This window comes from Vigna umbellata, chromosome 1 (assembly GCF_029865625.1).
Source record: "Vigna umbellata cultivar VRB3 chromosome 1, Vumbellata_1.0, whole genome shotgun sequence".
Classification (NCBI taxonomy): domain Eukaryota; kingdom Viridiplantae; phylum Streptophyta; class Magnoliopsida; order Fabales; family Fabaceae; genus Vigna; species Vigna umbellata.
In genome coordinates this window covers 13,198,920-13,223,170 of record NC_142165.1, presented here as the reverse complement: position 1 = coordinate 13,223,170, position 24,251 = coordinate 13,198,920, and the positions used below count along the sequence as shown (strand labels likewise).

At 30.3% G+C, this 24,251-nt stretch overlaps 3 protein-coding genes across 4 annotated transcripts; 1 reads left to right on the top strand and 2 right to left on the bottom strand.

The window, feature by feature from the left end:
- Positions 1-1,223: 1,223 nt before the first annotated feature.
- Positions 1,224-8,218, top strand: LOC124832825 (uncharacterized). The gene is made up of 9 exons (XM_088103181.1): positions 1,224-1,451; positions 1,763-1,834; positions 2,539-2,628; positions 2,845-2,887; positions 6,152-6,258; positions 6,773-6,868; positions 7,307-7,497; positions 7,597-7,666; positions 7,878-8,218. Exons 1-9 carry the CDS (start codon positions 1,293-1,295, stop codon positions 7,986-7,988), a joined length of 939 nt encoding a protein of 312 aa, XP_087959307.1. The 5' UTR covers positions 1,224-1,292; the 3' UTR covers positions 7,989-8,218.
- Positions 8,219-8,745: 527 nt separating this feature from the next.
- On the bottom strand, positions 8,746-10,610 carry RTL2 (RNAse THREE-like protein 2). 2 transcript variants are annotated; one of them, XM_088103159.1, is made up of 3 exons: positions 10,055-10,610; positions 9,246-9,646; positions 8,746-9,158 (listed from the first exon to the last, which is right to left on the bottom strand). In XM_088103159.1, exons 1-3 carry the CDS (start codon positions 10,520-10,522, stop codon positions 8,987-8,989), a joined length of 1,041 nt encoding a protein of 346 aa, XP_087959285.1. In that variant the 5' UTR covers positions 10,523-10,610; the 3' UTR covers positions 8,746-8,986. The 2 variants fall into 2 exon arrangements, with proteins under 2 accessions (XP_087959285.1, XP_087959280.1); XM_088103154.1 differs by having other exon boundaries at positions 8,971-9,103; positions 10,055-10,607.
- Positions 10,611-17,891: 7,281 nt separating this feature from the next.
- On the bottom strand, positions 17,892-18,504 carry LOC124833995 (uncharacterized). Its single transcript, XM_047308573.2, has one exon. The coding sequence runs from the start codon at positions 18,483-18,485 to the stop codon at positions 17,943-17,945; it is 543 nt and encodes a 180-aa protein (XP_047164529.2). The 5' UTR covers positions 18,486-18,504; the 3' UTR covers positions 17,892-17,942.
- Between the last annotated feature and the right edge of the window lie 5,747 nt (positions 18,505-24,251).

Genomic DNA, 24,251 nt, shown 5'->3' with positions numbered 1-24,251 from the left:
GTGTTAAGCTCAATATACGTTCATCAGTTAAAATTTGATCAATATCGATGATCAATAAAAAAAGATGGTTGCATAAACCGATCCATGAAACTTTCATTTATATTTTAGTCTTAACTTTTTCCAACGTAGGCTTTTATGTGAACTTTTTTCATATCCTGTGGTCAAAATCAAACCAAATTAAGATTCAATATAACTTTCTTAAAATGTTGAACACATTATTCCAATTTAAATATTTAATAACGTATTTATAACCTTTTTCTTTTATCTAATTTTTTTAATTTTACACAATGTATACTCATGAATTCTCAACCATCCATACTTTATACTGCAATAATTAAAAAGCATGTAAGTAAAAAAATTGTAGACATATTTGAAATATTAACAGTTAATTTTTTTAAAAGCCTACATTAATAATCAAATAAATTTTAGTTAAAACAGTGTCTAAATAATTTCTTTTTGCTATTTTTAAGTAATATCATATTATTATTAGTGCAAAAACATGATGTAATTTCCTCCCATTTACATCCACAGTTCCATAATTATTGTAATAAAAAACATATGATATTTTGAAATAACTATGTTACGTACTATATTCCGAGTTATTCAAAATGATATAGTATGTAACTATTATATTTGTAGGCTTTTCATTTTCTGAAATTTCCCATAGGATGATAGTATTCACAAACTTCCTTTCCCACAACTCCATATGTAATATTTCCTCCCCATTAAGAAAATCAGCTTTTTCTTGCAATAATACCCAATTCGCCAAGTTACCATTTTCTAAAATTATTCAATAAAAATTTATCATGTATAATAAAACTGTTAATTTAATTATATAAAAGAAGTTTAAAGGTTTATATTATCAAACTGCTTATATTCTCAATAGACAATAAACTATATATTAGTTTTTTTTCTTTCAAAAAATAGAATCATTTATTGCTATTAAAGGTAGAAATTAAAAGCATATTCAACTTTTTCTGCACAAATTAAAACTGAAGTCCAATTTTGTTGGCATAAAATATATTTTAGTTAAATAAAAATGATAAAAAAAATGATTGTAATATGGAAGTGTCAGAATAATGTATTCGAGGGGGCACGCACGAAGGAAGAGAAACAGGCGTTAGGATTCTCCAGCATGCAAAACATGTGTCCCTGGCTCCTTCCATTACGCACCATTGCTTCGAATACGCACATAAATAACAAGAGGAAGTTGGCATCAGAGGAAGAAAACGTCGCACTCGCATCATTCGCACACAGAATATCAGAACATTGCACACACTCAGAGTTAGTCAATGGCGAATTTGCCACAATCAATCTCAATTAGTGGTGCGTCCTTTGGAGCTTCTTCTGTCTCTGCAACGAAGGATCGAAGAATGGCGTCTGTGGAACATCTCGTCCTCGAACTCAGCAATCCTGATCTCCGAGAAAACGCACTCCATGAACTCTCCAAGGTATGCTCTATCGATTTTCCTCTTTCGATTTCATATGTCCTTTCAGTGGAACTGTTCCAACCACTCCAAACGCCGCGCTCCCTGGCGTGTCGAAAATGAAACCTCTCGCTAGGGATTTTGTTTTCTCTGGTTCTAAACATGATCTTCCGTTATATTCATATACTAAGCATGTGTAATGTACAGAGTATACTGTAGTTATCTGTCTCTATCTATATCTCATGCATGTATTCATGTGACGTCGTTTCAGGACTTTTACGGTTTAACTGATAATTTTATTTTTTTCATTTTTTTCTTCTTCTTGTGTATATTAGAAGAGAGAGTTATTTCAGGATCTTGCTCCATTACTGTGGAATTCTTTTGGTACTATGGCAGCACTTTTGCAGGTATGCCCTGAGTGAGTTGCATCAGCATTACGTATTCCTTATCACTTGGCTTTCTTTTGCTTTATTCTTTCACGTATTTTATATTTTATAGCATTGGAGTTTGTTAGACCTTATTACTTGTAATTTTGGAGTTTTGAGAATGAGGTTATAAATGGTGAACGGCCAAAATTCCATTACATAAGCATGTCTCTGTTGCCTGTGACACGGTCCTAGAGGACCTCGCTTCACAAATTGCCTGCGACGGAGAGAACCAAAAACTCCTTATAGTATAACCGTTTTTTGACAGCATTGAATCATCATTATTCTCGAGTATGTTCGAATAGTTTTCTGCTTTCTAAAATTTGTTTCATACTGTTCATCTTGGGATTTCTTTATTGTTAAGATTGCTTTATAAAATGATCCTGTCAATATTTTGTGTTAAGGGTCATTACTACATGAAAGCTGTAAAGTTAAACAAATATGCTTTTAGAATGTGAATTATATAAATCTTAATTCTCAATTATAATTGAAGCTAACATATTTTGGTTGATGAATTGCTGTTGAGTAGTGTATAATTGTTTTAAAAAACGTTTTTTAAAACAAAGTGAGAAGAGCATCAAAATGTTCTTATTTTTTACTTTTTTTTTCTGAATGAAATAATGCTCTTTATCGCTCACCACTAACTAGGATTTTTGTTATATTTTTATTCTCTTATTTTCTTCCAGGAAATAGTTTCAATATACCCTGTTATTTCCCCGCCAAACCTTACTCCAGCACAATCAAACCGAGTCTGCAATGCTCTTGCCCTTCTTCAGGTAAGAATTGAGATGATCATGTCCTATCAAATTTTATATCTGAAATTCAACAGATAGACACATTTAATAAGCCCCAAATATTTTTCTTAGCTCTGAAAAGTTATTGGTTTGGAAATGTGTCCAGTCACATATAATATACTCTGTCTGGTCTTTAGCTCCTTTTCTTCAAAGCATTCTCACCAACGCATCTCTTTTACCCCAATGGATTTCTTACAGTGTGTGGCGTCTCACCTTGATACAAGGATGCAATTCCTCAACGGTAATGATGTATATTTTAATTCGTCTGAAGGACTGGGAATTTCTGTCTGCTATTCTGATTATCATTTTAGCATTATTTTAGTGATGGAACAAGTAGTATGTTTTTATTTTACCATTTGTTTAGTATGAGGATAAATTTTTTTTATGAAAGTTATCTTAAAGAGTTTTTTAAAGTGAGCTGGTTTGAACCCAAAAGAAGAGTTTTTTGGCCAAGTACCAAGGGGAAAGAGTACTCGAGTCTAGAACCAGTAGTAACAGAGCATGGGAGGAGGGTTAGAATCCAAGTTCATGAGCTCAGTCGTTGCCACACTTGATATTAACTACATCACCCAAATGGATAAGAAAGGTGAATTTCTCACGTCTAGGCTAGAGAAGACATGTACAATGAAGTGGCTGCTAGAGTGAGGATTCCTAGAGATGGGACTAAAAACTTTCTTATAGGGATAGGGCTAGTTAAGACTCAGCCTAAATTCCTTACTTATGATTTAAAATCATGTTAAACATCATTATGAAACATTGACATCCCCACTATCCCAACTATGTTAACATCTTATAGTCTCACTAACCACGTGCTACCACCTGAAAAATCTATACAAGAAAGAAAAAAAAAGAATACAAAGAGCATGAGGGGACCAAACTATACGCATGCAAAGAATAAACAGCCTCCAAGTAGCTATCAAAGCCTAAACTCCCAGAGGCTTAAACGATTTCTATAAAAGTAAAATCGAACACTGGAAGGTAAAGAATCAAACCAAAGAAAATACAATCTATTAACAAGACCAATGTTAGCAAAACCATCAACTCATCTGTTACCCTCATGAAAGATGTGAGAGACTTTAAAATACATATTTTTGCAGGTGTTAAGAGCTTTCTACTAGCAAGCTTCCAACCTCTATGACAAACCAAAGAGGAGTTACATTCAAGCCAGACAAATCTGTGATTGTTAGCTTTAGAAATCTCTATTGCAACAATGACAGCCATCAACTCAGCCTAAATAGAAAGCTTGATGCCCAGATAGGCAGTAAATCCTCCAATCCAACAAACTCTCCTCTACTGCCTTTGAAAACACCGCCATTTGCAGCATGACCCGGAATAGCCCCTGGAAGCACCGTCAACATTAACCTTTAACTAGCTAAAATCATGCATAAACCAATCAACTTGTTTAATTCTATTACCTTTGGAATTTCAAATCTGAACATTGAAAAGCTTCAAAATGTAAAGGTTGTTATATCATTATGCATAGATTTAGAAGATTTTTTACCTGCCATCTGAACATTCCATTCAACCAAATGAAGCACCGACTGAAAGTGGATAGGTTTTCTAAGTCTCATGATTTCTAACTTTCCAAATGATCCAAATAACAAAGGTGGTTGTAGCAAGCCTAATTCACAAATGATAGGGCTAGCTCTTTCAGACATATTATCATTATTAACATAGGAGCAAGAGAAATTAGGAAAAAAAAAATTTAACCAGGCCCCAAGATTCTGAGCAAAAATGCACTCGAAGAAAAGATGAATCAGACTTTCCTCATGAAGATTGCATAAATACAACTGGAACATAAGCTAATGCCTCTTATCTAACAATGCTTATCAAACAATAAAAAATTATGCAACAACTTCCAAATAACTAAAGATTTAGCTGATGGAATGATATTGATATTCCACCAAGAATGGTAAAGAGAACTGGTGCCAATAAAGGCATGAGTTGTCTTCATATTAAGTAAACCAGACCTGTCCATCGTCCAAACAGGTTCATCAATCTTATCAATAATACCCGCAGCATTGATGTTACCAATATCTCCAATATTGCTTAAAGAAATTGGAATGTATCAAGCAATGCCATTCCAAGCATCACAAACCTTACAGAAATCCTTGTTAATCTAAATTCTTATGTGCATACAAGCAAAAAGAATTATCCCTAGTTGTATACTCTTTTTACAGATCATATAATAATGATTGAAAAACCATGGGAAGGAATTAAACTGTAAGCCCGAGCGTTAAAGAAAGACTTTGGAAACAAAAACTTTCACTTAAGTAAGAGTAAGACAAAGTATATGCATCACAATTTTAGTAAGAGAATTGGAATTAAATATGGGAAAACATGTCACACCACAAGCTTTTAAAATTAAATATTTGGAATTCATAATACAAAATTATGGAGAAATTAAGGAGGATGTTTGCTAGAAAATTGGGTATTATGATGTCCTTGATTTGCACATCAAGTAGTATGGAATGCTCAATGAAATTATTAAGTGCTGGTTCAGCACCTTGACATGGGATGGGAGGGTTTTCAAGCTTTTGAGTATTCCTCAGTTAGTATTATAGTTTGCCATTGATGTCTCAAAAGTTGTGAAGTGCTAGTCACCAAGGCATAAGCTCTACCATAGTATATTGGCTATTATGGATCCTATATATAGAGGATTAAATGTTTTCTGGATTATTTAACTGTTTTGTTTACCTTCAACAATAAGTTTTAAGGGAGGGTCCTCCCAGTAATTTTGTGCCTATCACTGTCACACCTTTGGTATAGGTGTGTTGACTAAAACAGAGAAAGTCATTGGGGTCATCTGTAATTGCAAAGTACCTAGCATGTAGACGACTTCAGCGAATAGTAAGGCTTTCGTTTGTATTGGTCATTCCCGGACCTTTTGCTTTCGTACAGTATATGTTCAATAAATGCTAAATGATTGATGATATCTTATCATCTCCAAGTCATATTTTCCCCTTTTTTTTCTCTCTAATTAAATTTATATTTTTTATTTAAAACTGTCATAGGATGTTGTAAAAACAACCAATTACTAAACAATTAAAATTTCATAAATAATGTTGAACTATAAAATTTATTGAATGATGGTTAGACAATATATATTCTGAAAAGTTAGGTATAAAACAGAATCATGTGGTTAAATTTTAAATTCAACTTTCTCTCTCTTAATATTGCCCATCTTGTCATAGGACTTTTACTTTTTCTTGCTAGAAAATGAAGCTTCTCTGTCACGCAGTTTATAGGTCATACCACTTGCTCTTAGTAGTCAGTCATCCTTGTTTTACTGCCAATATACTGTCACATAAATCTACGGACAGAAACTTTTGGGGTGAGTTGGAAGACATGTAGGATTTTTTATTTTATTTTTGTTCATTTACATGTGAAGAGATTGCATCGACATCATATCTATTCAGCAGGGTTTTTGCCCATTAAAAGTAACACTTGAAGAAAAAATATATTAGTCTGTTCACTCTTTACACTTACCTTGTCTCGCCTGCAGCTCATATACCTCTTTATCTGTATCCCTTCCTTAATACAACAAGTAAGTCCAGGCCATTTGAGTATTTGAGGCTAACCAGTCTAGGAGTCATTGGTGCCTTGGTAAAGGTACTGCCGTACTACCTCCTTGTTGATTTTGTTGTTGGATACGCTATATGGGAAGAATTTATACAACATTCATGCTGAAAAGAAAACAATTGCAATCAGTAAAAGTATTGCCACAAAAAACCCTGCCATAAAAAAGTATCAACTGCAATCACCTCAATTAATGCCTTCTCTGGAAACAGTATTAACTAATTATTGATTATTGTAAATCTGTGACAAACAGCTGGACGTGTATATAGTTTAGTTGCCACAAATAGTTAGTTGCTTTAGTCTTATAATGGTCATGTCTATTTTCAGTTATTTCTGTTAACTTTCCTGTGAACACACAAACCCACTTGTTAGGATATGTTTATCACTACTTTCTGAGAATAAAATATTCCAACTATTTTAAGGCCTTCGCAATATTGTTGATAATTTTTCTCTTGTGAGATGTAAATATTGCTTTTTTTGCTTACCACATGTACATTTGTACTCTTTTGTCATGTGTTTGATTTCCTTTCCGTTGATATTTCATCAGGTTGATGATACAGAAGTTATAAGTTTTCTTCTTTCAACAGAGATTATTCCGCTGTGCTTGCGCAGTATGGAAATGGGCAGTGAATTATCAAAAACGGTTAAGTTTACTGATCTTGTTTTTAACCAGTGTGGTCTGCCAAAATATTTTGTTTGGATGAATTGAAATTGACTTCTTTTTCCTTATTTATTTTTCTGAGCTATTTGGTTGTGTGATGAACACGTGAGTCTGTGAGGTCTGTTCCAATACGTGCTACATAGGAAGTGAACTATAGGCCCTTTATTCTTGGTTGTCACGGGAAGGTTGATACTCTTTTTGACATATTTGATTGTATCAAAATGCATCCAGTATTTGCAGTACATGGGTTGAAATACCGTTCTTTATACTCGAGATTTTCATCCTTGTATTTACTTGATCGTGTTCAGTAAATGCTAAGTCACATGTTTGTTTTTGCCCTTATCTCGTGATCCTCTTCTACGCCTATCAAACAATTGTATATTGGAAAATTTGTGTATAATGAAATCTCCTTTACTACAGGTTGCAACCTTTATAGTCCAAAAAATTCTGCTGGACGAAATTGGTTTGAAATATATTTGCACTACAGCAGAACGCTTTTATGCAGTAGGTCGAGTTTTGGGAAACATGGTGGCAACTCTTGTTGAGCAACCGTCATGCCGTCTTTTGAAGCATATTATTCGTTGCTATCTTCGCCTGTCAGATAACCAGAGGTTTTAAATAATACTCCAGTTTTCTAAGTGCTCCTCCTGCCTTGCCCCTTTTCGTTCTCTTCCCGAGTTTCTAATAAAGCTTTGGTCATTTCAAAACAGTGCTTGCGAGGCTTTAAGAACCTGTCTCCCAGACATGTTAAGAGACGCTACATTCAGTAGTTGCCTTCGTGTAAGTGATAGTAGAAAAGTTTTACTTAATCAACATGATTAGAGTGATTTGATTTAGTAAATTGAAGATTAAAAGGATGATATTTAAAAACTAAAGCTTGCTTTCTTCTTCAAATTTCTTAGATAGAGATTTCTCTCATCCTTATGAAGAGATTATGATTCATAGTTTTAGATGGGTTGTATTTTATATTGGTTTTGTTTCATGTATGCAGGAGGACCCAACAGCAAGGCGGTGGCTACAGCAGTTGCTTCACAATATCGGAGTCAATCGAGTTCCTACACTTCAAGGTGGAGGAGGATTTGATCATATGATGGTTTCGTGAGAACAGAGACCTTGACTTGTTGCTTTACTATCATTCTGAAATTTTCTAACTTGCTGCGAGCGAACATTAAATGGCATTTTCAGATGAGCATGCACTAAGAATGGAAATTGATACGGAAGGATCTACCTTTTCCGCTTGATGTAAACAGGTCAGCATCTAATCTGACAATTACATGGGTAGATCACATGAGAGCAAGGACATGGACAAATTAATCATTAATTTTTCTTGTATTTTTAATAACATAGTACGTACTAATTCTCTCCTTAAAATTACTTTTTGTTTATCTTATAATTACTTTTTGTTTATCTTATAATATTAATTTAAGAGTTTGAATATATATAATGAATATTCGATCAACTATAAATTTTAAAATCTTAATAAATTCAGTATTATATTCTTTTATTAAATATTTATAAAATTCTTTAACAAATTTCCTTAGGATAATATTTATACTAAAGCATTTAAAAGTTTTGGTTAAAAAATAAGTTAGAGTTCAAATCATAAAAATAGTTTAGATTTTGGCAAATTATTTTTCAATTTCAGTAACATTTTTCACTATTCAGTTCAACATTTCTTAATACTCTTTTCTTAGTGATTCTAAAATATTTTATCAATTTTCTTTTTGTAAAATTATTTATTTGGTCACTATAGTTTAATAAATTTACCATTCAGATCCTACACAAGAAAACTTTATCTTTTAGTTTCTATGACTTTGAATAGTATGGACTGAAGAGAGACCAAAAGTGGTATCCACAAAAATTATAAAGGTATTTGCCAGAACTAAATATTCAGATTCATGATTCATTGCGAACGTCCAATTATAAATAAGATGACGCTAAACAATAACAGATTACAATAGGAGATGACGCTAAACAATAACAGATTACAAAAGGAGATGACGCTAAACAATAACAGATTACCAAAGAAGATGACGCTGAGAAAATGCAATAGGAGATGGGAGTCACCCCCAAAAAAATTACAACACCGCTCCTCTCAGATTACACCTCAAATAAGGCCATAAGCATCATTGAAGCAGCAGAGTTTTGTGAATCCTTCACCCTAGATTTTTCACAGCCAGATATTTGAAGAATCCGGGCCTCTTCTTCTATAGTTATCTGCACAGAACAAATAAATCTTTTTTCATGAGAGGGACCCGAATCCTTTTCAATCCTGTAAACCATTAAAAATAAAACATGTCAAAAGTTTCACACATAAAAATTAATATTACTCTTTTAATAACTCATCTTAAAAAAGTACCTGTATATTGGTTTAGACCATTTTTTACTCTCACAATATTCGTGTAGTCTATGTTTAGCTGCATCAATAGTTATGTTCCCATCTTCGTCAGTACAAAAATTTAATTGTATCTCACGGTTGGAAGATTTTATACTTGTGGGAGGAGTAACCAGTGATGCTAATGTATCCAAAGCAATCTTGGCAGCTTCAAGTTTAGCCAGATCCTTTTGGGCGGACGAAGCAGACGCTATAAACTTTCCATCAACAAAGACATTAGCTATGCTAGCTGTTTTGGTTCGCACATGTTTAAACTCAACACGCTTCCCCCTTTTCTGGCATATTTCAAATAATGTCGACACTGGTTGAGGTTGTTGCTCCAAATCACCAGGTGTCACTATGGGCTCCAAAATTCTTCTAAAATACTGTCAAAATCATAATCACAATCCACAAATAAGCTTTTCATCATCTTGAATTTTACAAAACATCTAAAATACTGCAAGTTACTGATTTTAAATGCAACTTGAAAGAATTTGAAATCACCATCCCTGCATTGCTATCTTGAGCAAAAAGGAAAATCTCATCCAAAAATAATTCTTTCTCAATTTTTCATCACCATGAATTGATTCAAAACAGCAAAAATAATGCAAAACCTCATCATATATAATCACCTTCGAAACCGCAGATTGCAATTTCAAAACTCAAAAGAAATTGCCATCATTCACTATCATCTAAGAAAAATCAATGCAAAGCCCCGATAAAACCTTAACACAAAGACCGCCAAACATAAAACCTTAGCAAAAGACCGCCAAACATAAAACCTTAATACGAACCTTCCATAGTTTCTCCAGGTCGCATCCCACGTCAACGTATATAGCTCCTGCGATCGACTCGACGATATCAGCGAGGATCTTAGGCGCCTTAACAGATCCACCGTGCGACACAACGGAAGGATTCTCCAGGGAAACTGCCTCCGCAAAACGCTCGACCTGGTCCATGAGGGGCTGAGCGTGGTGGCGGACGAAGACGTGGAGACCGTAGCGAACAGCAACGCGTGCCAGCTTCTCGGTACTGATGTTGGCGGCACGGAGGATAGACAGACGGCCAGGATCGAGTTTGGGGTAGGCGAGAAAGAGGTAGTTGCTGATTGCGAGACTGATAATGGGGTCTCCGATGAACTCAAGACGCTCGTAAGAAACACCTTCGGTGAAAGATGAATGAGTGAGAGCTTCCTCTAGAAGCTTCCCGTTTTTGAATCTGTAGCATAAGATTCTCTCTACCTCTGCCACTGATGCTTCCATCTCTATCTGATTTCTTTCAACCCTTTTTCTCTTCTCAGGTGAACTCAGAATCTTATGCTTTCTCACTGCATGTGTCTCTCTCCGCTTAAACTCGGTCCTGTCAATCACTCTTATAACGGAATTAAAGGACATGCATGTTCCTTTTAAATAAACGAATATTATAATTTTTTTTTTACATATCTTAGTGAACAAAGCCTTGGTTCGTTAAGATTTAAAATTATATTTATTGTATTATAAATTTATCTATTTTGCATGTTATGAAACCTTTTATTTAATTAAGATTTATAAATAATATATTCTTTTGATACACCTAAATTTTTACATTCATTTTGATACAATTTTTCTCTACTTTTTACTCTTTTCTATCTTTCTTAAAAAAATACAAAATAATACACCTTTTATAATCACTTTTTCTTTACTTTTTACTCTCTTATGTCTTTCTTGAAAAATATAAAATAATACACTTTTAATAATCATTTTATATTTATATTCTATGTGAAATGAACGTAAAAAAAAATATAATATTGCCGTTACTCTTAAAAAAATAGTTTATAAAATATATTTTGGTAAGAATCCAAAACTGTATATAAACATATATATAAAAATAATGGTAAACATGTACATTAAATTGAAATAATAGAAATATAAATTTAATGTTATTAAAATAATATTAATATAACAGTTCATATTATTAAAGTGGTATTAATATAATATTTAATAAAGTACATATTTCATTTATATTATATGATAGTTATATAATATCTGTATTACATTATCTTTTTTTCAAGATATTGATGAGGGTGTTCAGGAGTGCTGGGAGATGCAATAAATATAATTTATTCAATTTAAATCAAATACTTTCAAAGTCATAATAGGATAGACTGAGGATTGAAGATAATTCAACTCATTCTTCATATACTATTTTTTATTTTAATTTATTGTTTTTTACATTTATAAAAGATAAAATTTAAGAAAATTTACGTATATTAAATTTTTTTACTGTCCTATCTTTTTTATCAAATATTTCTTAGAATAAATATTTTACTAAAATGGTGCAGAATCATATTACAGCTAACAACAGTCACACAATAAGTTATAAAAAAATTGTTGGTGCATAGAAAGATTGAAAATAAAGTTATAAAAAGAACACTATTACCACAATTAATATTTAACTGAAACTTTTTAGAAAAAATACAAAATCATATAATTGTTGTAACATTTAATTTTAACTACCTAAAGATATTATAATATTGATAAAAAGTAGATTATTCAACCAATAAAATATAATATTAATTCAGTTATTAAAAGAATAACCATAATAATAAAATATATCTAAAGTAATTATGTAAAACTATTAGACCGTGACAAGAATACTTCACAATATTATCATCTTCTATTATAAATGTTTTAATACGCCTCATTTGTTTATACACCACTAAGATGATTTTTGTAAAAGAAACAAACATACAAGGAATACCAAAAGAAACAAAGATAAACGGGTGTATAAAAGAGTTTTCATGAAACAAATATAGAAATATTATCACACATCACTCATTCATAAAAACAATTATATCATATATAAATACTCATACTAGACTCAATTATACATATGTATTAATTTCAGACTCTAGTGTGTTATATACTTGTAGGGCATCTATTGCTCTACAAAGTCATGGTCAATGAGTTTCACCCTAACTCACACAAAATTAGTTCGTTAACATCTTTAGACAAGGTAAAGCCCCTAGATCAAGACATCTTCCATCTTTCACCACATATTCCACCTTTTTTTACTTGAGATTGAATAGTTATTAGAACGACATGATAACTCTCAATACTAAATCCACATATCAATAAATACACTAAAGAAACGTCACTATAATTTCCCCACAAGATCCCTAAAATTACATCAAATACATACAATGCTCATATTCATCATCATCATCATCACAATTTCATACATCATTATTCACATGCAGATTTATCCATAAATCTATCAACCATTTGCACATAAACATCATAAACCAATTGTCATTTTAACATCACATGGTCCTAATTTAAACATACCAAAAGAGTACCTATAAACTAGTATTAACTCTATTAATTTCACTCAACAAGAACATCTACTTGCTTAACGAGTAATGCTAAAGACCCACTAATCCAATGACTAGATACACCCAATGAAATTATCACTAGAACTCACAAACTTAATTTTCTCCAAAAGTCACCCAGCGAGAGTTGTCTTCCAACTACTACCATGTTAGTGAACTCTTTGGGCTTCGTTCAACGAGTATATCCTCGCTCAACGACAACTGAGTTAGAAGCTCTCTGACTTTGGCTTCTCTCAACGAGTATATTCTTGTTTAACGAGTTACATAATTCTCCAAAACATAATTATGCAGATTTATGTCATTTTAGCTCTATAAATTCAGTTCAACAGCAATCACAAATGCCAAAACTTACTAAATTTCATATTATACAATCTTCACTAACTCAACAATTTTATGTGCAACACTAATAAGAGAACAATTTTACATTTCAACATACAATCAATTCAGGCAATTTAAGAACCTAACCACAATTCAACTAGTCACACTTATTATACAGATCAATCATTCAATTAATTCACCACACAATCATAAAATTATAGAAATTTCAAATATCTATAACTTAAAAACAGTGCAATTAAATTCTCTTACTTGATCTATAGCTCACAATATCCTAATAAGTGAAACTCCTTCCAAATTGCAGGATGTTATTCTATAAATAGAAAAATCACATAAACGATAAGGACATTGAGTTATGATCACTGATAAGTAGAAATTCATATAAATGATTTAAAAGACGTGTGCAAGTAGAAGAAGACTCACATGCAACATATAACAGAAAAACCAAGAAAAATGACTGAAACTCAACTTATTAACTTACACAAATAACTTATAGATACAAATTGAATAATTCGCAATAAGAATTTGATATATTCTTCTATCAGATGAACAAAGAGAAAGAACTCTCACTTAACTCTATAAACGTGGTTTTTAAAGAAATTGTGTTCTAAAATAATGAAAATCATTTTTAACAAAACTATTTATACTAAAATAATCGAATCTCATTATTTTTAAATCATTATCGTATAATGTAATTTTTAAGTTTGCAAGCTTTTTAAAGAATTTATTGAAAATAAAAATAATGTAAAATTAAAAACATTTTATAGAAAAAATTGAAATTTATTTGTAAAAAACATTTAAATAATAACTTAATCTACTATGTTCATAAATTTATTTTATTAACTAAATCAAATAGAAGAACAAATAATAAATTGTCACCTTGTGGACCTCTCCTAAAAAAACCCTTCCAAACAATTCAGAAACAGAAACTTAATGCTGTGCAAAATCACATTTCCCAAAGAATACATTAATTGGGTAGAGAATTCCTCCCATATCTCTCTCTATATTGATTGATTTTTATTGAAGGTTCTTCGTCTCTTACCAAAGGCAAGAACTTTTTCTATTTCTGTCAGCCCACACTTTATGTTGTTACCTCGTGATACTAAAAATCTCATATAAGTATTGGGACATTTTAGGATATGAATTGGTTCAAATATCCAAAACAAATACCACTCCAACATATAAACTCATCAATAATTTTAGTCATGCTACTATAATTAAAAATGAAACATTAAATAAATCACTCATCTTGAATTTTTAAGAGTTAAGTTGTTATATTTCTATAATTTTCTTATGTATTTCAAATTTACAAAGAGTTTCATGTAAAAGTAAATAAATTAAAAAATAATAATAAGCAATAAAAAAATGTAGATGGGGATTTATACCAATTTGAATAAAGTTGATTTGTACACAGAATATTAATATACTCAACCTTATATATATTGCAATTATATTACACAAACTAAAATATAATATGAATCGGAACCGATTTAATAATTCTCAAAAGATATTATCCTTATATAACAACTTAATCCACATAATATGTTTTACATGATGTAAACAAAAATCACACAAAAAAATTATAAAAAAATATCTTTTTATTTTGTGCACCAAAATATTGAAATTAAAGCGAAGAATAGTAACAGTACCACATATATAGTCTTTATCCAAAACTTTCTAAAAAGATATAAGTTTTTTTAAGTGTTTCTTCATACTATAAAAGAATTAAAATCATGAAACATTTCATGAGAGAAAAATTGAAATATATATTTATCAAAATCATTTTAAAAATAAAATAATCTAATATGTTTATAGATTTCTTTTATCAGCAAAAACAAATATCATTAAATGAGATAATTGAGTTATTCATGCTCTTACATAACAAATATAAAAAAATAATTATCACATCATAGACAAAAAGAATTGGAACGTTCAATAATAAGACTTATCAATGCTGGCCAACATATACTGTTTCGGTTCGCCACAAAACCGAGAGAGTGTAGGTCAGGATCTAAAAAGGTGTCAAGCAGAAAGTCAATTTTGCATTGAATTTTTCAGAGTGCTAGACATCGATTGATATTTTAACCGAGGTAGTAGGTTAGGATCTGAAAAGGTGTTAGGCGAAAAAGTCGGTTCTACAAGAAGGTGGTTGGATTTTTCAGAGTGTTAGACACCGGTTGATATTTTAACTGAGGTAATATAGTTTGTAAGTTCGATTAAACTACAATAATGTCACCGTATTTTAATAAGTTTTGATTTCTCTTCCGAGCTCTATCGTGTGAGTTTAAATACAGTTTTTTTTTTATTAGTGAAGACTATACAATATTATTTTTTCTAGTCACTTAGGGTTCTTATCCCATTCCTAGTCTCCGCACTTTTTATGACTACCTTCTACCTCTCAGGCTAAAGATAAACTGTGTATATATATATTCACGTCATTCACCATTCATAGTAGATATTTTCATAATTAATTTCTAATTTGTATTTAGAAAGAGTTTCTTGTAAACATAAATAAATTGAAAAAACAGAAAGAAGTAAAAAAAAAAAGAATGTAGTAATTATACCAATTTGAATCTAGTTGATTTTGTACACACAATATTAATATAACCTTATAAATATTTTACTATTTACAAATTTTATATTACAATCATACTACAGATACCAAAATATAATATATGAATAGAAATCCCTTTAATAATTCTCAAAAGATATATTATCCATGTGTAACAACTTAATTCACATAATACATTTTACATTATGTATACAAAAATCACACAAAATGATATAAAAAAAAATATCATTTTTTTCACTGAAAGATTGAAATCAAAGCAAAGAATCAATATTACCACATTTAAAACAATAAAACAACTTAGGATTGGACAAAAACACATTTTCAAGGAAATTATTAATTGACCAGAGAATTATTTCACCAATATATCCCGATTAAGGGTCATTTAATTTACGAATATATTGTGGCCACTTAATTTAGACGCACACTTATATATATATATATATATATATATATATATATATATATATATATATATATATATATATATATATATATATATATATATGAGTTTAGAATATTATTTTCAATTCCAAAGATAATAAAGTTATGATTTTTTTTTACTTATATGTTAATTAATTATTTATTTTTATTCAATATCACTTTTTGAATTTCTCACAACTTGAAAATAAAGTTGATCAAATAAAATTAGTACAATAAATATAATTTATAGTTGTGATTAATTGCCTAATTGGTAAACAAACTGTATAAGGCAATCAAATCCAATTCCCAACAAATTAAAATAATAAATAGTATGAAACTTGGTTATCAGAAAGACAATACATCGTAAAACCTAAAAGATAACATCTTATAGAAAAAGGGAGTTGGAAGCAACATTCCAAAGTAAAAAGACCCCACAGAAATTCCAATGTCTTAACTTTTATAGTGCACAGAAGACAAAAAAACTTATACTATTATTAGCTGTCAAAGATTATAACTTATTATATTCTTTGAAAGGGCCCAAAAATAACTCACTGCCCACCAAGCTCTTGGTTGTCACCAACTTCACCATCCCTACATCAAATGCAACATGTCTTTCCACTGTAACATAGTTTTGTGTAGTGTAATTATTTTTCTGTTATAGTTATTTAATTATGGGCTAGATTATAAATATAATTAAAATGTAATGGATGTAAAAAACATTATATCATATTTATCTTATTTTATACCAGTGTTAGGAGTGCTTTAAAGTTATTTTCTTTATCTTTTGATAGATTTTATTACATTTTGTTTAGCTTAATTAGTTTAGTTTTTAATGCAAAACTATGTTCTTTGATTCTTAAAAGGTTTTTATCATATATAACAATATAAAAAAAATGGTTAAATTTGTATATTATAATCAAAATGATTAAATTCTTACAACCATATATAAATATGAGTTGTAATTTACACACTGAAATTGATCATGCTCGTTTTCAACCGATAAAATTTCATAAAAATTGTTCAAAATTGTAGAATATGATAACTTAAATAAATAAAAACTTATAATATTTATTTTTCATTTAGATAGTTAAATATTAGTATCCCAAAAGTAAAATAATGTTCTCTTTATTGAACCCTAAACTCACCACTTTATAACTCCAAAAACTAACCACAATTATAATGACAATACAGCAAAAGAATTTAGTGCTATACTATCATATATGTGCTGTTCTTTTTGTTCCTTTTTGCACGATAATTAAAAGGCCATAATATTGTGATAATAAAACACGAACAGATATTCTACTCAATATTCCTATCTAGAAGGATACGCATCTACCAACTAATAACAGACAAACCATTTTACAAGAGATCCTTTGTTTGATGTATTAGAAAGTTGATTTCCATTTATTATTTTTTCTGTACTGATTTATATTATGCTACCTGCAGAATCATGACAGATGTATAATCAAACATTACCTGCCACTAATTTTGGGTATGAACTAGAACACAATGTTTTGAAAATTAAACAAATTTTCAAACGTGCTTTTTTTCAACGAGATAATCACGACTTGGTCATTTCATCAGTCATCACATGACATCAGAAGAACAGGAAACAGACTCAAGTACAGCTAAAAGAACTAATATTTTTGTGTGTTTTTGCTAGGGCACCCTAATTAGTAGACCAACTTTGTGTTTAATTAACTAAAAGCTACTCTATTTTTTCAACATGCAAATAGTAAGCAGTTGATGCAAATCATAAGTGGTTCATCAGAATAAATTTCCAAAAAGTCAAAACATGTAAAATTCTCTCAACAGAAATATCAGATGATAATCGACAAACATTCCTTGATTCTAGCCTAAAATATGTACAAACCATGACAGAAAAATATCACAGAAGCAGAAGCAGAACCACTGTTTATACAATTTAGCAACTTAGAAATGATTTATTCTTGAAAACAAAGAAAAAAAAAGTGATGCATTAATCCTAAAAGGCTTCCTGATAGATCTCTTTCAGCATCTTTAACTGTTTGTAGAAGTTCCCAATGAAGGCCTCAGCTTTGTCAAACAACTCTTGCTCATTAGCTATTTCAATCTGTTCATTTTCTCCACCTCCAATGATCAAAAGATTTGGCATTGAACTAGGGTTTTTCACCTCATCCACTTCACTGACAGCAACAATCTTCTCATCAGAAGCAAGCACTTCAACAACCTCAGCCTTCCTTTCACTGTGGTCTGAGGCACCACTTCCACCTGTTATGCTGAATGCTTCTTCCTTTTCCTCTTGAGGTTCATACACTTCTGGGGGAGTTACAGGTTTCTGGGTGACAGAAAGATGTTGCTTTGTGTCTTCTAAAGGGTTGGAAAAAACTGAGAGAAGACCAGCTTCTGCTCCTAGTGCAACGATGAGAACGTTGAAGATGAAGTAAAGGAAGGTTGGCCTCAGAGAAGAAGGTAACAAGGGTGTGATCCCAAGCAGAAGAGCAAGAACAAAGAGCATTACAACTTCAAATTTGTTGAATGTTTTCATGGCTTTGATGAATGCAAGGAAATAATAGAGAGAATGGAGAGACTATAATATATAAGGTGTGAGATTCTGAAGATGTAAATAGAAGAATGAAGGAGAAGATGGCGAAAAAAGACAAACAGTGAAAGTGGCTTGCATCAGTGTGTAAGAGTTGTTGCCAGTTTTTTAGTCAACAAAAGTACAAACATATTTGTAGGGGCTAAAGTTCCAAGAAAATTCTCACCAATTATATAGGCAGCAAAATATAATTGCCAAAAAAGAAAAGGAGAATTATCATGATATTTTTTTTTTCATTTTTAGAAAATTTTAATGAATGTGATTTGTTTTATTTTAACTAATTAAAATTTTCAATTCTTTTTAGTAATTTGAGTTGTCTTGTTTAAGTAAATAAGGTCAATTACCATCAACTGAAAAAATACTAATTACAAAAATTAGTATTTCAACTTTGTAGAGATTCACTGATAATACACTCTGTAAAGTGCAATAAAAAAAATTGGTTGATATAGTTTCACCAATATTAATTAAGAAAATAATTTATCTCAATGATAATTACAAATCCTTACATGAGTTGGAAAATGATTATTAATAAAAAAAATTGATTGTTGTTAATTGAAAATTTTAAATGACTAAGAAATGGAAACTAATATCTGCTGATTTTCATTAACATTAGTTTATATAAAAAAAAGAAAATAATGATAAAAAATAATTGTAATTGACTTTAATAAAAAAAAATCTTTCTGGCACTATTCAAAAATTAAAGTAAAGTTGACAGGACTAGAGAAAAGAGACGATATGGTGAAAAAATATATATAAAAACTTTTTTAAAGTTTATTTGGAGTTGAGCTCTTATAATATATATTTAAAAGGTCTAAACTAATTAAGTTTATCTTATCCTTTTTAATTTGAATGAAGATGAGTCTTTTAAATCAATGGAGAATGTTAATTTTTGTAAAAGAAAAAAAAACAAATTAGTTGACATATTCACTTACCTTAGTAAAATTAAAAGTATCACTCAGTTTACCGTTCAAACAAATTCGTAGTTAGTTAAAACTTATGATAAGTTACTATATTTCTGAGTTTTGTTCAACTACACGTTAGATGTTTAGAAAAGTAAGATAATACAATATTTTATCCCATTGATTAAAAATAAAACTATTAAAGAAAAATAAAAACATATAGATTTAGTTATGTAATACTTGCAGACCAATTTTATCCTGTTGTAAATTGTGTTCAATGTTGGCACATGACAGTTCAGTAACATAATCCACTTGGAACTTTTTTTTTTCCTTGTCTTTACTTTGTTGTGTAACTATTAAGTAGTTCATATAAAATATTTATTAATTTATTGATTTTATAAAAAAATAAAATTGAAATATATTTTATTATTTTCAACAGTTAGAAAAAAAGAATCGCTTGAGTTTGAGAAAGTAACTCCAGAAACAGTTCCACCAAGTGCTTTTTGAAATTGTCCTGGTTAGTAGGCTTTGTTTATCTTTTTTTAGAAAAAAAAAGAAGGAAAAAGTGAGTTTTGGACTGTAATGAAGAAGAAGGTGAAAACCAAAGAATAGGAGAGTGTTAACATACAATTTAAAAATAACTGTTAATAAGGTAATTTTCTGTACATAACAAAAAAATAAAGGAGAGTGAATTTAGAAGGTAAAGGTAATGAAAATAGCAAAAGCCTTCTTTTTTGTTTGTGAGAACTAAAATTTGGGTGAAGCCCTAATGAGCCTTGTCTAATGGATTGGTGGGTCACGACAAAGTCTCTGCTTCCTGCACCCGAATGTTTCTCGCAACACTCCCATAGTTTCTAAAATAGGAATTATATTTCCAATGAAAAAAATAAAAACGATATTTTTTGCTTTTTAAATTAAGTTATTACTTTAAATAAATTCCAAATTATGTGTAATATCCTATTTAATAAAGTAAAATTATTAAATAAAACATTATATGTATAATAATCAATAAGCAAATATGACTACATATAACTATTATATTATAATTGTCCATAAAAAGCATGTACGGAGTATAAATCGTCATGTAACTATATTTATAGAAATTAGAGTTTTTCAAAAAAGAAAAAAATTATACAAAACAGGACTGTCTTAAATTATGTCGTTGCATCATTCTCGTCCTATATTAGATCAACTGTAACACCTTCATCTATTCACATCGTTAAGATGATTATTGCAAATAAACAGAACCCATATAAAAACAAACAGAAGAAATGGTAAGCTAATTTGAAAAAGACAAACATAAAATAAGTATAAAGACGTTATCACATATGAATCAATCATAACAACAAACATGTGACATACAAAAACTCATTGATGATCAAGATACATTGTGGTAGCCTTTATTGCTCCGTAGATACATTATCAATGAGTTTCACCCTACCACACATAAGGTTAGTCCGTTAACATCTTTGACCAAGGTAAAGTTCTTAAACTAAGACTTTTTTATCTTGTCACCATATACCCTACCCTTTTATACTTGAGATTAGATGGTTATTAGAGCGATATGCTAACTTTCAATACAAAATCCATACACATTATTTTAACCAGCAATAATCCTTCGTGGATTACTACTAACCATTCTCATATTACATTACAAACCAACCATCATTTTAACATCCACCAAATTACACACATTAAACATACCATAAGAGAAATATGAAATTCGAGTTAAACTCCAATATTTTCTCTCAATGAGAGAATATCTACTCACTCACTAAATAGTTCCTGAGAACACTCTCGTCCAAAGACTAGATAACTCGCCTTACAAGAATATCATTGAAACTTAAAGACTTAAATTCTCACAAAAGTCATTCAACGAGACTTGTCTCGTCCAACGACTGTCAAGTTAGTAAACTCTCTGACTTTAGTCTTGTCTAGAGTGATTGTATTCTCACACAATGAATATCAAGTCAGTAGATCTCTGGTTTTTCGCCCAACAAGTATACTCTCACCTAACGATTGCCAAGTGGATGAGCTATTTGACTTTGGTCTCGTCCAACGGCTACTAGGGCAGTAGTTCTCTAACTTTGACTTTGCCCAACGAGTCTACATAATTATGTGGAAAAAAATTATGTTATTCAAGCCCTACAAATCAGTCTAACAACAACCACATATGTCAAAACATACCAACTATCAAATTATACACAACTCAATTACTCAATTCCAATATCAACCATACAACATACTAAATTTCAACACATCAATCACTAGATAGAAATCAAAACCGTAACTCAACTCCACATGTCATATTTCATCAAACAGCTCAATTACACAAACCAACTATTGTATAAACATACCATCAATAATTACAAGTTATCTATTAGTTAAAAACAATGCAATTAGCTTCCCTTAACTGAAAGACGAATCAAACACTCAAGGAATCCTAAGAACATCTCCAAACACTCAGAAACCCTATCTGGTCCTATTAATAACACAAACACGATCAGGACACATCATTTAGAATCATTGATCAACATGGACTCTTGTAGAAGACTCATACACTACATGCAAACTAAGATGGTCAACAACACAAAAAGAACTAGGGATGACAACAGGTCAAGTTGGACGCATATAGTGCCTACTCGTTACCCGACTTGCATGAAAAAATTGTACGTATTACCCGGTAGATACTCACATAAAAAAAATTTGTGTATTTTTTTCATTTTGCAAGTGCTCGTTAGATACACACAAATATTTAAAAGGGAAAAAAACTTATGAATTTTTAAATGAGAAGATAAAACTCATTTCTATTTGCTTTTGAAGGAAATTTTTTTTTGTGTTTGAAAAGAGGTTCATTTAATTAAACCCAAACCATAATATGGTAGGTTTTTTCCTTCTCTCACCCTCGGTCGGAGAGTGTGAGGAAGTGTTGGTGCAAAGTAGAGAAGATGGTTGTGGTGACCAATTCTGCAAGAAAAACCCTATAATGAGATTTCTATGCTTCTAGAACCTTTTTCTCTTGTCAATCTTCACACCAATTAAGCTCAATGAACTTCCCTCTTCTCTCCACAAACGCTCCCTCTTGTTTTCTCGATAAATTTCATTTTTTTCAGTGCATCATTTCATTGCATGTGTCCCTTTTTGTCTCAATCTATCGTGAGGTATCCATAGTAACAAAATTTTGTACGTATGAACTCAGTAGTTGTTATGGTTGTTGTTTAGGCTTCTAATGCACTGGCATAACACGATGGTGACAGTAGAAAACAAAAAAAATAAAAACCTTAGCAACAACTTAAACCTTAAACCTAAGGATAAAAATGTAATATTATTTTCTTAACGGATAGTACATTACCCAAACTCAACTCGTTAATGAGTGGGTACTAAATTACCTGCTACCACCATCTGTGGGTATTAATTATCCGCAACAAATTTTATCCATAATACATGCAACATGAATATTTTTGTTATCCCTATAAAGAATATACTAAAGAATATACTAAAGGATATAAAACTAACTCAATTTATTTGAAAAATCTTTTGAACATAAGTAAAAAACTTGTTTGGAAGATCCTCTTAACGATTTCTCCTCTTCAAATGGATGCACAGATTGTAAAAAAATATAAAGAGATGAGATAAAACTCTAAAAAAATATATTTTTAAAATGATAAAACTCATTTAAGAAAACTCTACTAATATTTTACACTTTTATTATTAAAATAACTGAACATAATTATTCCAAAGCATTATCAATTATAAATCATAATCTTCTAAACTTTTATCCTATATTAAAAAAAAAGCAAAATACGAGAAACAGAACACCCGAATTTATATTTATTAATCGTTATGATCAATAACAATTAAGAGCTAGTTTTTTTAATACAATGCAATTAATGATTGAGATATATATTTCTTAATACATATTATTATTAGGCTTTAACAGTTCAGGTAATGATCCAAATTAAAAAAACAAAAATTATTATAATGGGTGTGATTTTTTTTACTGTACCAAGCTTCTAGTTTTTTATAATGGCTATTATTAATAAAGAAATTATTATGCTAATAAATTAATTTGTTAGTTTCGGGACTTATAATTAATTTGCTCAAGTGGTTTAATTCTTTTTTATAATGATAATTATTTTTTATAATAGGTATTAACTCTCTTTTTTCGATTGATAGCTTCTTTTTTAGCAAATTTACTTTGTATTTTTTTAAGAATGATTTTGGTTTGATATTTTATGTTTTCATACATATTTTTTCTGTCTATGTTCTATGTTCTATGTAATGTCAAATAAGAAATGAACTCTCCGAAACATTAATCTAAATAAAATGTTAAAGTTTATAATTGCTCGAAATTTAAGTATAAATACTAAATGGAGATAAAAAGAAGTTAAATATCCTATAAAAGAAACTTCATATATTATGCATGAAAATTTTATTAAAAAAAATAGTTTTTTGCTACCACGATATTGTTTAACAAGAAAATATCCTCATTTTAATAAGTGGTGTTGAAGAAATTAGGATTTCTTAAAGATATAAATGTTTTGAGAAATTTTCCATGGGCCTCACAAATATTTATTTTGGTTGCAGCAGAATCGTTGAATTTTAATAACGAAAGCCACGATTGTTTGCCTTTTTCTATTAAGAAAACAAAAAGAGTTGTCACCTTTTCAAGTAAGAAAAATGTAAATTCTAGAATTCCAGCAATAAAGTGATCAATGTCGATGGTGATAGTGATAAGACATGCTAACGCCAAAAACTTATCAAACAACCTAAACCACTATGATAAGAAACATAGATCAAAATTTGGATGATA

Bases quoted from the DNA above. Each gene is read 5' to 3' on its own strand.
- LOC124833995 (XM_047308573.2), bottom strand. From the start codon at position 18,485: ATGAAAACATTCAACAAATTTGAAGTTGTAATGCTCTTTGTTCTTGCT.
- RTL2 (XM_088103159.1), bottom strand. From the start codon at position 10,522: ATGGAAGCATCAGTGGCAGAGGTAGAGAGAATCTTATGCTACAGATTC. The intron at 9,647-10,054 runs GTTCGTATTAAG...TGATTTTGACAG, and splicing joins ACCTGGAGAAACTATGGAAG to TATTTTAGAAGAATTTTGGA. The intron at 9,159-9,245 runs GTACTTTTTTAA...AATGGTTTACAG, and splicing joins TGGTCTAAACCAATATACAG to GATTGAAAAGGATTCGGGTC.
- LOC124832825 (XM_088103181.1), top strand. From the start codon at position 1,293: ATGGCGAATTTGCCACAATCAATCTCAATTAGTGGTGCGTCCTTTGGA. The intron at 2,888-6,151 runs GTAATGATGTAT...TCTCGCCTGCAG, and splicing joins AAGGATGCAATTCCTCAACG to CTCATATACCTCTTTATCTG. The intron at 7,667-7,877 runs GTAAGTGATAGT...TCATGTATGCAG, and splicing joins CATTCAGTAGTTGCCTTCGT to GAGGACCCAACAGCAAGGCG.